Source organism: Bombina bombina, chromosome 6, assembly GCF_027579735.1.
Source record: "Bombina bombina isolate aBomBom1 chromosome 6, aBomBom1.pri, whole genome shotgun sequence".
Classification (NCBI taxonomy): domain Eukaryota; kingdom Metazoa; phylum Chordata; class Amphibia; order Anura; family Bombinatoridae; genus Bombina; species Bombina bombina.
Window position 1 is genome coordinate 40983154 of NC_069504.1, and position 16042 is coordinate 40999195.

General features: G+C 38.8%; 1 protein-coding gene across 1 annotated transcript in view; it reads right to left on the reverse strand.

The window, feature by feature from the left end:
• COPG2 (COPI coat complex subunit gamma 2) overlaps nt 1-16042 on the reverse strand; it is a 205231-nt gene that overhangs the window by 118431 nt on the left and 70758 nt on the right. The window contains exons 6-10 of the mRNA XM_053716386.1: nt 9812-9887; nt 8408-8500; nt 7011-7097; nt 5810-5967; nt 3705-3838 (exon numbers count right to left, since the gene is read on the reverse strand). Coding sequence (XP_053572361.1) covers nt 3705-3838; nt 5810-5967; nt 7011-7097; nt 8408-8500; nt 9812-9887 — 548 coding nt within the window. The remainder of the gene's footprint in view (nt 1-3704; nt 3839-5809; nt 5968-7010; nt 7098-8407; nt 8501-9811; nt 9888-16042) is intronic.

Sequence of the window (16042 nt, forward strand, 5' to 3'; positions counted from 1 at the left end):
GACTGAGTTATTGGCAGGCTTCTTAGCTTGCTTTCCCTTGTTCCACGACTGATTGGACCTCCAGGAAGGCTTGGACTATTCTTGTTTTGTAGAGGGAGAGGAAGGCTTGCACTTGAAGTTTCGAAAGGAACGAAAATTACTCTGACGTCCCTTCTGCTTATTTTTTTTATCCTGAGGGAGGAAATGACCTTTTCCTCCCGTAATGTTGGAAATGATCTCAGCCAGACCCGGCCCAAACAAGGTCTTTCCCTTGTAAGGGATCGCCAAAAGCTTAGACTTAGATGACACATCCGTAGACCAGGATTTCAACCATAAGGCTCTGCGAGCCAATACGGCAAAACCAGAAATATTTGCGCCTAGTTTAATAACCTGTAGGGAGGCATCCGCAATAAAAGAATTGGCCAACTTAAGGGCCTTAATTCTATCCTGTATTTCTTCGAGGGGAATGTCTGTCTGAATAAAATCAGACATCGCATCAAAAGAGTATGCAGCCACACTAGTGACGGTAGCAATACACACCACAGGTTGCCATTGTAAACAATGGTGTACATACATTTTCTTGAGTAACCCCTCTAATTTCTTGTCCATAGGATCCTTAAAGGAACAACTATCTTCTATGGGAATAGTGGTCCTCTTAGCTAGCATGGAAATTGCTCCTTCCACCTTGGGTACCGTCTGCCAAGACTCCTTGATAGAGTCTGCTATAGGAAACATCTTCTTAAATATAGGGGATGGAAAAAAAGGGATACCCAGTCTCTCCCATTCCCTAGCAATAATCTCTGTAGCTCAATCTGGTACAGGAAAAAACTCCACCATGGAAGGTATATCAAAATACTTGTTAAGTTTACTAGACTTCTTAGGATTGACTACGACAGTAGTGTCGGAGTCGTCCAGGGTAGCTAAAACCTCCTTAACCCTTTAAGGACACAGCTTTCAGTTTGCTCAATTGTTTTATGACGGAAAAACTCCGTCATATGTCCTTAAGAGGTTAAGTAACAAACAGAGGTGTTCAAGCTTAAACCTGAAAGAAACAACTTCAGTATCAGCCAAAGGAATTACACTGTCAGTCTGAGATTTCACCCTCAGATGCTACCGAAGTATCCTCCTCCTCAGATTTCTGGGAAGGGACATTCGGAATAGCCACTACTGTGTCAGCAACCTTACTCACTGATTGTTTACATTTCCTCTTGCGCTTTTCCTGCAGCATGGGAAAAGCAGACAACTCATCAGATACCGCTGAGGACATTAGGGAAGTGATGTCTTGCAAGGTAACTCCAGGTGGAGTAATAGAGGAAGCGCAGGGCACTGGCTGTATGGACGGTAAGTTTTGGGACGCTTGAGGAGAAAGCTGCGGCATATCTTGAACATTGTCAGAAGACTCCAGAACAGCATCCGCCTTAGGAAATGTTGGCTCAGGAAAAAAAAGTCGATTGGTGGTTCCACATTGGCATTAAAACATAAAGTACATATAACATCTAGCCTCTTGGTCCATCTTTATTCACTAATAAACAGGATAAATAAACAAACTGATATTTTATTTAGAAAATACCCCACAAAAAAAAAATGTTACTGTTCCTTTAAATTTTAAAACAAAACTGCTTTATTTTTCTGCAATAAAAGTATAAAGAAGCGCAAAAAACACTCTGGACAACCTCTACACCTCAGCTTAGCTTTGCTGAGGTGTTTATCTGCCTGACTGAAAATGGAGTGATTATCCTGCTAGAAAATCCGGACTCAACTGCTATTCTTTCTGAAAGTGAAGACCGGTAACCGTTATTCAGCTAATGTCTGTGACGCAGCTATAGCTCCACTCCGTAACCCCAGGAAGTGAAGGGGAAAAAGGCGAGCAACAGAAAATGCCACTTCAGCTAACCCGCCCATCGTGGGCGTTATAACGTTAACCTCACGATCGGCTAAACGTATTACCAAAGCCGCAGGGAGTAAAGTAATAATCAAAACGCCACCTCTGAGCCATCTCTCCTCGTCCGCAGTGCATGCTATTGCTGCCAATAAAATGATCCCCCCAACCAATAGGTGAATGTCTCTTGTCCCACAATTATAATGTAAAGTGCCATCCTTTTATTTTCTGCAATGTGTCCCAGAAAAAATAAAGTTAGACTTTAGACTTCTGCCAGGCAGCACGGCAGCTCACTAGGTTTGAGAAGGTCAGTTCCCTCACATGGACCTATGGATAAAAACAAAGACTGAGTAATCTTACTCAGGTTTGCACGAATAGGGCAGCATTAAATACATGGGAGGCGCAGTGAGGATTGTACCCCACAAGTTCCCATTGCTTGAAAGCCACCACTGCTCTACTGAAGAGACTGATATGGACTACGGCTACACCCTAGGACAAAGCAGTACAATCTTGCACTGCTAAAAAATAATAAAATCTTGCTTGAAGAATCTTCTAACACCTAAACTTTACCACTTTCTTGCTTTAACGTAGGCAAAGAGAATGACTGGGGTTGGAGGGAAGGGAGGTGATATTTAACAGCTTTGCTGTGGTGCTCTTTGCCGCCTCCTGCTGGGCAGGAGTGATATTCCCAATAGTAATTAGATGATCCGTGAACTCACCTTGTCATTAGAAAGAAATAGGGTTTTATGTCCCATTAAAAGTTATTGCAGCTTTACTATGAAATGACCTATAAAGCATACGGCCTCTGGTCACATGCAGGCACATCACCCAATATCGCATCCTGCAAGCCCAAGCAATAAACACATAGCAAGAAATCACAGACAATGGATGGCTAATTGGCAAATGCACGTGCACAAACTACAGTCGCACGCTGTACAGGATGCACAGTAAATATCACTAAAGCTACAATGACATATAGAGGAATCTTTGCAAATAGAAGCATATTACTAAAATATTCCTAATCAAATCTGAAAAGCGCTACTGTACATTCCTAATTTAACAAGACTTGCACCATTCAGAACAATTGTTTAAAACGCTACAATATAATTTCTTTTGCATTATGGAAGGAGATAATCTTGCTAAGTTTGTCTTCGGAACAATTTTCAACCCTTTCAAGAAAAAAGGATAAGGTTTATGTAGAAATCAAATGATATATTAAAAGAAATGTATGCTTTGTAAATTCTACTGCAGTGAATTTTCACTGGCCTTTCTGGTGAACTAGAAATAGGAAGTTAATTTAAATCAAACTTGTAAAAATAGAGATTTTTTTTAAAAAGACGTATGCACCACAAAACAATAAAGGGAGGATGTAATTAAACTTGCTACTCCACCATCACTTGGGTACTGATGATCTAAACCTCTCTGCTCTGGCGAGATGATCTAATACGTCTCGTCAGTACCGCAAGGTCCCTCAAAGACATTTAAAAAGGTGATTTTTTTTTATAAGAGTTGTTTTTCTATGCGGAGATCTGGATATGAAGGAGAGACACCTACATATAGGGTTGCCACCTCGGCCATGTTTTCCTGGATACTTATGAGTTATACATGCTGCAGGGTGTGCGGAAAAGAATATAAATAGTGCTGTTCAGTTTTGCCATTTGTGAGCTGTCCGGGGTTGAAATTCATGTTCCTACCTGCACACCCTGCATTATGTATAACTCATGTGTCCAGGAAAACATGGCTGATGTGGCATCCCTACATTGCAAAATAATGCTCCGAAAAAGTCCCCAAAGATTTGTTGAGATTTCTCTCAATGCCGGAGATCATCAGGCCCTCGGTCACGTACCTGACACTGCAGGGGCCAGCTCCCTTGCTGTACAGTTGGGAAGGTGTATAATGGCAGATGCAGCTTCATAAATAACCATTTCATGTTTGTTACGAAGGCAGCTCTCAATGAAATCAAACAGGGGACTCTTGTGCCTGTAGGAAAGAGGAAGACCTTTTACTGCCACTATAGTGCTATTCTTTATTTTTATATCTGCTTTTGTTTCAGTTGCATATGCTCCTGAATAATGCCATAAACAAATTCTTCATTAAATCAGCTGTATTTATTTTGGTAAACTGTACTATGGATTTCCGGTAAAGTGCTGTGCGTTTTCAGTGCTTAGTTCAGTTGACAGACAAAGACATGAGGTCTTACAGAAATTAGTATACAACTATTTTTTATAGAAACACTGTTCTAAAATTCATCATCTGGTGGTTACCATGAAGCTGTAGCAGTCTGGAAATTTGCCTTAAGCCTAAATTAGGAAAAATAGATTTTACTGCAGACAAGAACCAGAGAGCACACTTATTTCCTCCTGATGTGTAAATTTAAATGTACACTGTATTAAAAAAATGTCTCATCCATACAATAGACAAATAAAAAAAATTGCTTTAAAAAAAAAAAAAAAAAAAAGTTAAGCAAAAGTTGATACAATTTACAAGGAAACTATCAGTTGTGCAGTTCCTATTAATGCTTGCTGGATGATAGTTACTTACTGCTAATACTTATTGGCTGATAGTTGTGAATTTCCTACAACCCAAAAATTAGTTACTGTTGCTCTTTATTTTTGAAGCCACAATAACCGTTTATATTGATGAAATTAGCTCTAAACCCAAGGCAGGTAATTAAAGGGATACTAAACCCAAATTTTCTCTTTTATGATTTGAATAGAGAATGCAATTTTAAACATTTTTCTTATTTACTCCTATTATCAATTTTTTCTTTGTTAATTTGGTATCTTTTTGTTTTTAAAAAGTAGGAATGAAAGCTTAGGATCTGGCCCATTTTTGGTTCAGCAACTGGGCTAAATGTAGCCACCAATCAGCACTATCCAAGGTGCTGGACCAAAAATGGGTTGGCTCCTAAGCTTTCATTCCTGTTTTTTTTCAAATAAAGATAGTAAGAGAACGAAGACAAATTGATAATAGAACTAAATTAGAAAGTTGCTTAAAATTACATACTCTATCAGAACCACAAAAAAAAAAAAATTGGGTTTAGTATCCCTTTAACTCAGTGGTAGTACCACAGTTAAAGCTCTTATTAAGAGGCTGAATGGTTTAATGGTACCAGAATGTATTAAAGTAACACGTGCTTCTACAGTAATAGCTCAGTAATGTATTCAGCTGTAAAAAGAAATTCCATAAATTGATATTATTGTACAGAATCAAATACTGCCTAAGCCCTACAGTAAAGGAAAAGATTGTACAGCAAATGCTGATGCCAATCATGGATTATGGGGATGTAGTATACGCACCTGCACCGCAAACTCACCTTAATAAACTTAATATATTGTATAACTCATTCTGCCGCTTTGTGCTACAATGTAACTAAAGGACCCACCATTGTGACATGCTAAAAGAACTAAACTGGCTGTCGCTGGAATCCAGACGCACCCTCCATCTTTCCAGCATTGTGTTTAAGAGCTTTTCTGGGAAGCTCCCAACCTACCTGAGCTCTCCCCAGCTGTTCCCAATTCCCATAACCTCTGATCCAGTAGCAGTACATTATTTAGCTTGCCTCCATACAAAAAGAAAGCAGTTCGATCCTCCTTTTCCTACAGAGCGCCACAGTTATGGAATGACCTCCCACACACTTTCAAACCTTCCCCAAGCCTAATATACTTTAAGAGATCCCTCTCTACATATCTCAAAACAGAATGCACCAGTTATGGTTGATTATATATTTATTACCTGTTCTATGTTAAATATTGCATATATTATGTATTAATATTGTTTTTGTATTTTATTGTACCCTATTGTATCAATGCAATGTTTTGTGGACCCAGGACATACTTGAAAACGAGAGAAATCTCAATGTATCCTTCCTGGTAAAATATTTTATAAATACATAAATATTGTTGGGGGTCCCTTTGAAAGACCTAAAAGAAGAACATTATTCCAACTCACCCCTCTTCAGATTCATCCAGCAGCCGACTTGCAATGCGGATTAACATGCAGTAAGCAAAAGGAGACTTTAATCCAGATTTAGTGAACTTGTTCAGCATCTTAGAAACTGCAAGACGGTCATTTTTTCGAAGATAGTAGAGAAGACCAAGTGCGTGATACTGGTAGAAGAAAGAGAAAATAGTCATCTTTAGTGAAGTTTTTCCCTTAACAAATAACTTTCCAATTTACTTTTATCACCAATTTTGCTTTGTTCTTTTGTATTCTTAGTTGAAAGCTAAACCTAGGAAGGCTCATATGATAATTTCTAAGCACTTGAAGGCCGCCTCTTATCACATGCTTTTTTATTGGCTTTTCACAACAGGGGAGAGCTAGTTCATGTGAGCCATATAAATAACATTGTGATCACGCCTGTGCCTTATGGCAGACACTGCACTAATTGGCTAAAGTGCAAGTCAATAGATAATAAATAAAAAGTAATGTGATCATGGGGCTGTCAGAAGATGCTTAAATACAAGGTAATCACAGAGGTAAAAAGTATATCAATATAACTGTGTTGGTTATGAAAAACTGGGGAATGGGTAATAAAGGGATTATCTGTTTTTTTAAACAACAAAAAAACTGGTGTTGACTGTCCCTTTAATTATACAGAGTAAAAAAAAACCTTTACAATATACTTTATTTATTTTGTCTGTTAATTTATATATGAGAATTATTGTTTCATCTACTGCTCCAGAAAGGCTGGAGTGCATGCCATAGATTTCAGAATGTTAACCCAGTTTTAAATGCTTTTGAAACAATTATTTTTTATGGATATAATTGTGATTGGCTAATCTGCCCATATCTTTTTGTGTGAGCCATGAAGGAGTATTACCATGTGAGGTCATACAGGTTAAACATATTGCAAACTAAATAACCTCCTCTATCAAAACACGTTTGTTTTTTTACAATTATATTTATTTAAGACTTGAAAAAGCATGAACTGCAAATATAAATTAAAAAAGCACTAGTAATTCATTTTAAAGATTTATATTTATGATGTGTTTTGTTTCCCACTGGCCATCAGTAAGCAAAACTAATCATTACTGTGTTCTTAAACTGAATCTGTGAAAAATAAATTGTTTCCAGAGATGTGATTGGATATTGCGACACTGGATTTTATATGGGACTGTCACCACAACAATGAATGAATTCTGTAACATACCTGTACCATGACGTTGTCATTAGACGCTGCTTCTTGAGCCTCATTGATCCAGCGTTTCACCACATCGTAGCTTATTTTTATCATATGCTGAAAAAACAATGGTCTCATTCTCAATAAAAATCCTCACATGCATTTACCTATACATTATAAAATGCTTGTCTATATCTGTATTATTAATATTATTGAACAATCCACTCAGGGTTTTTTTTGCTTGTGATGATACAGTTTTATATCTTGTTATTTTTATACATGTTGGGCTGTGATGGTGAAGATTCACTATCCAACTCACCATATTATGGAAAAATTAGGATTAAAGGGTCATGAAATTCAGTACAATCATATTTAGGGACTACATTAAAGCTAGTGTAAATAACAATTTTTCTCTATTAAATTGTTCCGAAGTTAAATCCTTAGCTAGATATTGCTTATCTTGTAAAGGGCATCAATCGTCTGTTTTCTTCAGCTAGACAGCCCCTTACCTAACTCCCTGTAATGAGCCCGCAGCAAGTGCCAATAATAGTTCATATTTAAATGAGCTGTATGCATAATTAATTAGTAAATGTGCACTCTCGATTGCATGTACAATGGAAATATTACTCTTTCTGCTGGTGTGCTCAGGACTGTATCGTCACGTGACTAACGCTGTGCATGTGGATCGCATGTGTACAGAGCAATGATGTCAAATTGCGCAGAATCTGTAGAATAAAAGATGACGGTGCATGCTCCCGAGGGCTACCTGTATAAACCTCTGTGGTTGGCTTTGTATAAAAAGTCACACGGAGGGAGTGTAAAGAATAGAATTTATCATTTAAAATATCTACACATGAATGGTAATATTGAAAATAATGCCTATGAGGCATTCTAATGTTTTTATTAATGCTGTCCATATTTGCAATGTGTTTTTATGGGTTTATTGTTCCTTTAAGGGTCAGGTGCAATTTGAAAGAAAACTAAAAAAAAAAAAAACTGTTGCATTTCTGGTATGAGCTCTGGAGCTGGTCCCAAGCCAAAACACCACACTATGGTGAAAGGCGAAACACTGAATTTCTAATTCTGCTGTTAAAATAAAATGTTCTAGAACACAGTGTATACCAGGTACATATAATATAATATATGACAAAATAGTAAATAAGCTGTCTTGTCTCTGTTAGAGAACCCGTTGGAAAAACAGGGAAAGAGTAATGAAAGATAAAGATCGGACCATGGCGGGTGTGTATATGTCCCTCTCCTTGAGCTTAAGGGCATTAGGTAGCTTATTGGTATATTGGCTTATATAGCAAGCAAATAAATTAATACCAAGAATAACTTTTTATTCCAGTACATTCTAAGCTCTAGTTTCCAAGATACAAAAAGCATTGATCAGACATATTGAGGTAGACCGTATTCTTCCTACTTACTAATGAGGAGACCAACGCAGAGCTGGACACACTTGGAACTTTATCCACAATGGCTTGTTTCATATATCTCTCAATGGCCTGCAGCATGGTGGCCTGGGGACGAAACACAGGTCATACATTACTGATCCCAGCACAGCAAGAATAACAAAGACTCATCTTATGTAGCAGTGACATTATAAAAAGGTGCTCCGCTCCCAGCTCAATCCAGTAAGAACATGCACTGTAGACAATGAGATATGTTACTGACATGCAAGCAATGCAGCTACAAGTGTCAATAAGTGAAAAGAACATTCAGCCAACAGGAATACAGCTCCATATTCATATACCCCACTTATATAGTGAAGCAGATGGCTGTGCTTATAAAGTGAGAGCTGCTAGGCTCGCTGGTCACTAAAAGTGACACATCCTATTTCCTGTCTGATGATATCTGGCCTTATTGTAAGTCTAACAAGCATTTCCCAACTTACCTGTATTATTTACCAGAATTTATTTTTAGCTAACAACATTAGCTGCATTCCTTTATGGAGAACACCCTTTGTGTAAAAGCTGTAATGCAAAAGGTTTTCTCTGCATTGCTAAATCTCTAGGGTCTGATCTAGTGGTTTAGCACTTCTCTGAGATACTCTTCTTATTTACAAACAAATATGTAGTCTATTTGTCCAAAAAAGCAATTTCATGTTATTTGTCCAAACCACAACTGGTGATAAAGAGTCCCAAAAACACAAATCTATGTAGGACAGAGAGTGCCTTACTGTAGAAAAGAAATATTAGATACAGTCTCTACCAGAATATTAAACTTGTTTTAATTTATTTGTTTTTTTACAATTATATTTACTCAAGGCTTGAAAAGCATGAACTGCAAATATGAATTAAAAAGCACTGCCAATATGCTTTTTTTATTTTATTTTCACTGATCAACAGTATGCAAAACTAATGTTCTCCTTAAACCGAATCTGTGAAAACTAAATCGTTTCCAGAGATGCGATTGGATATTGCGACACTGGATTTTATATGGGACTGTTTAAAACTTGTTTTATTAGTGATACAATAAGCTAAAAAAATGACTATGAAATAGTAGCAATAGTAGAAACTGAAAATGATAAAGCTATTTACACTAACAGGAAAAACATGTAAGTGCACAAGGACATTCAAATATCAATACATGTATTAAAATCTTTATGTAGTTTTAGACCAGAAGTATTAATATTTGTTTTAAGTATTCACCTTTACATGTAACATAAGAAACATTTGACTTTTCCTTTCAATTAACTTCCAAAAAAACATTCTCTGAAAATCAGTACAAGTTCATAGGGGTGCCAGTCTACTTCACCATGCAGCCTTTTATAAGAAATGAATAAATGCACCTAGAATGCCAGGAACTCTTATTTCATTACCGCTACGTACATCAGTGATACTGCACAGCGCCCGTATGGCCGGCCCTCTGTACACATCTTCTTTCCCCGTCATGTCTTTGGTTAGACTGCAGAAATCAAATTAATAAAAGGTTAATGTGATGATATTATTTACAAACCTTACTGGAAAGCAGTGACAAGGATATTGGGCTCCAGCTTGCCAGATACGGTAAAGGTCTCTGATCTGTTAAAACAGTTTATAGCAAGAGAAAGGCTAAAAATACCAGCTGAAAAGGGCAAACTGTGTAACCTGTGGAACTAAGACTGCCCTAGTGCAGTGCCGTCAAGTCATCTATTACTGGGACAAATAATTATTACAGAATCAGGTGACATATACAACAACAAAACAGATATGAATTACTGGATCAACAAAATGGATAATGATTTGAATTAAATAACAATATACATATTTTAAATGGTTATAGGAAATCCTTCTGTTTAAGGACGACTGACAACAAAAGCTCTAGAATGTAAGCTCTTTGGGGCAGGGTCCTCTATTGATTTGTACTGTCAAGTCTCTGTAAATGTTTCCTGTATTAAGATTACAACACAATGAACAGTGTCATGTGCTGCGGAGTACCGCTAATTTCCATACTAAGCACTAGAGCACAGTGGTGCTTTACAAATAAATTATAAGAATACATTTAGAGTCATGATTATCACCTTTAAGTGTGCAGAATTTGTGCTTAAACATAGCTAAAATTAGCAAATGAAGAAAAAAAACATAATTTATGCTTACCTGATAAATTTATTTCTCTTGTAGTGTATCCAGTCCACGGATCATCCATTACTTATGGGATATATTCTCCTTCCCAACAGGAAGTTGCAAGAGTCCACCCACAGCAAAGCTGCTATATAGCTCCTCCCCTAACTGCCATTACCAGTCATTCGACCGAAAACATGCAGAGAAAGGAAAACCATAGGGTGCAGTGGTGACTGTAGTTTAATGGAAAAATTACCTGCCTTAAAGTGACAGGGCGGGCCGTGGACTGGATACACTACAAGAGAAATAAATTTATCAGGTAAGCATAAATTATGTTTTCTCTTGTTAAGTGTATCCAGTCCACGGATCATCCATTACTTATGGGATACCAATACCAAAGCTAAAGTACACGGATGATGGGAGGGACAAGGCAGGTACTTAAACGGAAGTTACCACTGCCTGTAAAAAACCCTTTCTCCCAAAAATAGCCTCCGAAGAAGCAAGGTATCAAATTTGTTAAATTTGAAAAAGTATGAAACGCAGACCAAGACTCCGTCTTGTAATCTGTTCAACAGAAGCCACATTTAAAAAAGGCCCAAGTGAAAACCACAGCTTTAGTAGAATGAGCTGTAATCCCTTCAGGAGGCTGCTGTCCAGCAGTCTCATAAGCTAAATGAATTATGCTTTTTAACCAAAAAGACAGAGAGGTTGCTGAAGTCCTTTGACCTCTCCTCTGTCCAGAATAGACAACAAACAAGGTGAATGTTTGATGAAAATTTGTAGTAGCTTGTAAGTAAAACTTTAAAACACGAACCACGTCCAAATTGTGTAATAGACGTTCCTTCTTTGAAGAAGGATTAGGATACAAGAATGGAACAACAATCTCTTGAGTGATATTCTTGTTAGATACCACCTTAGGTAAAAACCCAGGTTGGTACACAGGACTACCTTATCCGTACGGAGAACCAGATAAGGAGAATCACATTGCAACGCAGATAACTCGGAGACTCTATGAGCCGAGGAAATAGCTACCAAAAAGGAACTTTCCAAGATAGAAGTTTGATATCTATGGAATGAAAAGGTTCAAATGGAACTCCTTGAAGAACCTTAAGAACCAGCTTTAAGCTCCATGGCGGAGCAACATTTTTAACCACAGGCTTGGTTCTAACCAAAGCCTGACCAAATGCCTGAACGTCTAGAATACCTGCCAGACGCTTGTGCAAAAGGACAGAGTAGAAATCTGTCCTTTTAAAGAACTAGCTGACAACCCTTTTCTCAAAATCATCTTGGAGAAAAGATAATATCCTGGGAAACCAGACTTTACTCCATGAGTAACCCTTGGATTCATAACAATAAGATATTTACACCATATCTTATGTTAAATTTTCCTAGAGACAGGCTTTTATGCCTGTATTAAGGTATCAATTACTGACTCGGAGAAGCCATGCTTTGATAACATCAAGCGTTCTGTCTCCAGGCAGTCCATCTCAGATTAGTTATATTTAGATGGTTGAAAAGACCCTGAGGTAGAGGGTCCTGTCTCAGAAGCAGAGACCGTGGTGGAAAGGATGACATGTCCACCAGATCTGCATACCAGGTCCTGCGTGGCCACGCAGGCGCTGTCAAAAGCACCAAAGCACTCTCCTGCTTGATCTTGTGCAAACCCCTCCGGAGGGAATTCCCACTCCCCCGGATGAAAAGTCTGACGACTTAGAAAATCTGCCTCCCAGTTCTCAACACCTGGGATAGGGATAGCTTTTAGACAAGAGTGAGTCTCTGTCCAGTGAATTATTTTAAGACTTCTAACATTGCTAGGGAACTTCTGTTCCCCCTTGATGGTTGATGTAAGCCACAGTCGTGATATTGTCCGACTGAAATATGATGTACCTCAGAGTTGCTAGCTGAGGCCAAGTCTGAAGAGCATGGAATATCGCTCCCAGTTCAAGAATATTCATTAGAAGGAGGGTCTCCTCCTGAGTCCACTATCCCTGAGCCTTCAGGGAGTTCCAGACTGTATCCCAACCTAAAAGGCTGGCATCTGTTGTAACAATTGTCCCATCTGACCTGCGGAAGGTCATACCCTTGGACAGATGGACCCGAGATAGTCACCAGAGAAGAGAATCTCTGGTTTCTTGGTCCGGATTTAACAGGAGAACAAATCTGTGTAATCCCCGTTCCTCTGGCTGAGCATGCATAGTTGCAGTGGTCTGAAATGTAGGCGTGCAAACGGTACTATGTCCCTTGCCGCTACCATTAAGCCGATTACATTCATGTACTGAGCCACCAAAGGGCGCGGATGGAATGAAGAACACGGCAGAAATTTAGAAACTTTGACAACCTGGACTCCGTCAGGTAAATTTTAATTTCTACAAAATCTATCAGAATCCCTAGGAGGGAAACCCTTGATATTGGGGATAGAGAACTCTTTCCTTGTTCACTTTCCACCCATGCGATCTCAGAAATGCCAGTACTACGTCCGTATGAGACTTGGCAACTTGGATGTTTGACGCCTGTATCAGGATGTCGTCTAAATAAGGGGCCACTTCTATGCCCCGCGGCCTAAGGACCGCCAAAGTGACCCCAGAACCTCCATAAAGATTCTAGAGGCTGTAGTTAACCCAAAGGAAAGAGCTACAAACTGGTAATGCCTGTCTAGAAAGGCAAACCTGAAAAACCGATGGTGATCTTTATGCATCGTAATGTGAGGATAAGCATCCTTCAAATCCATTGTAGTCCTCTATTGACTCTCCTGGATCATAGTTAAGATGGTACGAATAGTTTCCATCTTAAATGATAGAATTCTAAAGAATTTGTTTAAGATCTTTTAGATCCAAAATAGGTCTGAAGGTTTCCTTTCCTTGGGAACCACAAACCGATTTGAGGAAAACTGTGTCTCTGTTCCTCTATTGGAACTGAATGGGTCACGTACACAATGCAAGAATGTCTCTTTCTTTATCTGGTTTGCAGATAAATGTGAAAGGCAAAAACTCCCCTTTTTTGGGGGGGAAAGCTTTGAAATCCAGAAGATATCTCTGGGGTATAATTTCCAATGCCCAGGGATCCTGGGCATCTCTTGCCCACGCCTGGGCGAAGAATGAAGTCTGCCCCCTATAGGATCCGTTACCAGATAGGGGTCCGTTCCTCATGCTGTTTTAGAGGCAGCAGCAGGCTCCTTGACCTGCTTATCTTTGTTCCAGGTCCGGTTGTCTCCAGACCGCCTTGGACTGAGCAAAAGTTCCCTCTTATTTTGCCTTAGAGGAAGTTGATGCCACACCTGCCTTGAATTTTCGAAAGGCACGAAAATTAGGCCTTTTTTGTCCCTTGATTTGGACCTGTCCTGAGGAAGGGCATGATCTTTTCCTCCAGTGATATAAGTAATAATCTCCTTCAAACTAGGCCTGAATAGGGTCTGCCCCTTGAAGGGAAGTTAAGTAGCTTATTTATTAAAGTCACGACAGCTGACCATGATATAAGCCATAGCGCTCTGCGCGCCAGTATAGTAAAAAACAGAATTCTTAGCCGTTAGTCTAGTCAAAGGAACAAAGGCATCAGAAAACAAAGGAATTGGCTAGCTTAAGTGCTCTAAGCTTGTCAAATATATTCATCCAATGGAGCCTGTAAAGCCTCATCAAGAGACTCAAACCAGAACGCCGCAGCAGCAGTGACAGGAGCAATGCGTGCAAGGGGCTGCAGGATAAAACCTTGTTGAATAAACATTTTTTATCCATTGGATCTAAAAAAGCACAACAGTCCTCGCCAGAGGTAGTGGTACGCTTAGCTAGAGTAGAAACTCTTCTCTCCACCTTAGGAACTGTCTGCCATAAGTCCCGTGTGGTGGCAACTATTAGAAAACATTCTTCTAAAAAATAGGAGGGGAAGAGAACGGCACACCTGGTCTATCCCATTCCTTATGAAAAATTTTAGTAAACCTCTTTAGGTATTGGAAAAACATAAGTACACACCGGCACTGCATATTATTTATCCAGTCTACACAATTTCTCTGGCACTGCGATTGTACACATTCATTCAGAGCAGCTAAAGTGGAGGTTCTCAAGCATACATTTTAAATGTAGAAATATCAGAATCAGGTTAAATCATCTTCCCTGAGTCACAAATATCACCCACAGACTAAGCATATTGTGAGGTAGTATCAGACATGGTTCTTAAAGCGTCTGTATGCTCTGTATCTACCCCCAGAGCTGTTTTGCTTTCCTTTAATTTCAGGTAGTCTGACTAATACTGCTGCCAGTGTATTATACACAACCTTTGCCATGTCTTGTAAAATAAACGCTATGGGCGCCATTGATATACTTGGCGCCATTTGAGCGTGAGTCCCTGGAGCGGGAGTCAAAGGGTCTGACACGTGGGGAGAGTTAGTCGGCATAACTTCCCCCTCGACAGAATCCTCTGGTAAAATAAACGCTATGGGTGCCCTTGATGTACTTGGCGCCATTTGAGCGTGAGTCCCTAAAGCGGGAGTCAAAGGGTCTGACACGTGGGGAGAGTTAGTCGGCATAACTTCCCCCTCGACAGAATCCTCTGGTGATAATGTTTTTAAATACAAAAAATGATCTTTATTGTTTAACATGAAATCAGTACATCTGGTACACATTCTAAAATGGGGTTCCACCATGGCTTTAAACATAATAAACACAGAGCCTCCTCTATGTTAGACATGTTAGAACTAATAAAGAGACTAGTAAGCTTGGAAAACACTTTAAATCAAGTTAACAAGCAAATATAACAAACGTTACTGTGCCTTTAAGAGAAACAAATTTTGTCAAAATTTGAAAAACAGTGAAAAAAGGCAGTAAATCAAACGAAATTTTTACAGTACATGTAATAAGTTAACAGAGCATTGCACCCACTTGGATGATTAACCCCTTAATGCAAAAAACAGATAAAAAAAAAAAACGACATTTTTTTAAACAGACACAACAAAACTGCCACAGCTGAGCTGTGGATTACCTTCCCTATAACTGTTTCTATGCAAAATTTAAGCCAGCCATGTGGAAAAATTAGGCCCCAATAAGTTTTATCACCAAACATATGTTAAAAAACGATTAAACATGCCAGCAAACGTTTTAAAACACATTCTTATAAGAGTATGTATGTCTATTAATAAGCCTGATCCAGTCGCTATCACTGCATTTAAGGCTTTACTTACATTACTTCGGTATCAGCAGTATTTTCTTAGTCAATTCCATTCCTTAGAAAAATATATTACTGCACATACCTTAGCATATATCTCTATCAATCAGCCTGGTACCAGTCGCTTTCACTGCATTTAAAGGCTGTACTTACATTACTTCGGTATCAGCAGTATTTTCTTAGTCAATTCCATTCCTTAGAAAAATATTTTACTGCACATACCTTATTTGCAGGAAAACCTGCACGCCATTCCCCCTCTGAAGTACCTTACTCCTCAGAATGTGTGAGAACAGCAACTGGATCTTAGTTACGTCTGCTAAGATCATAGAAAAAACGCAGGCAGATTCTTCTTCCAAATACTGCTTGAGA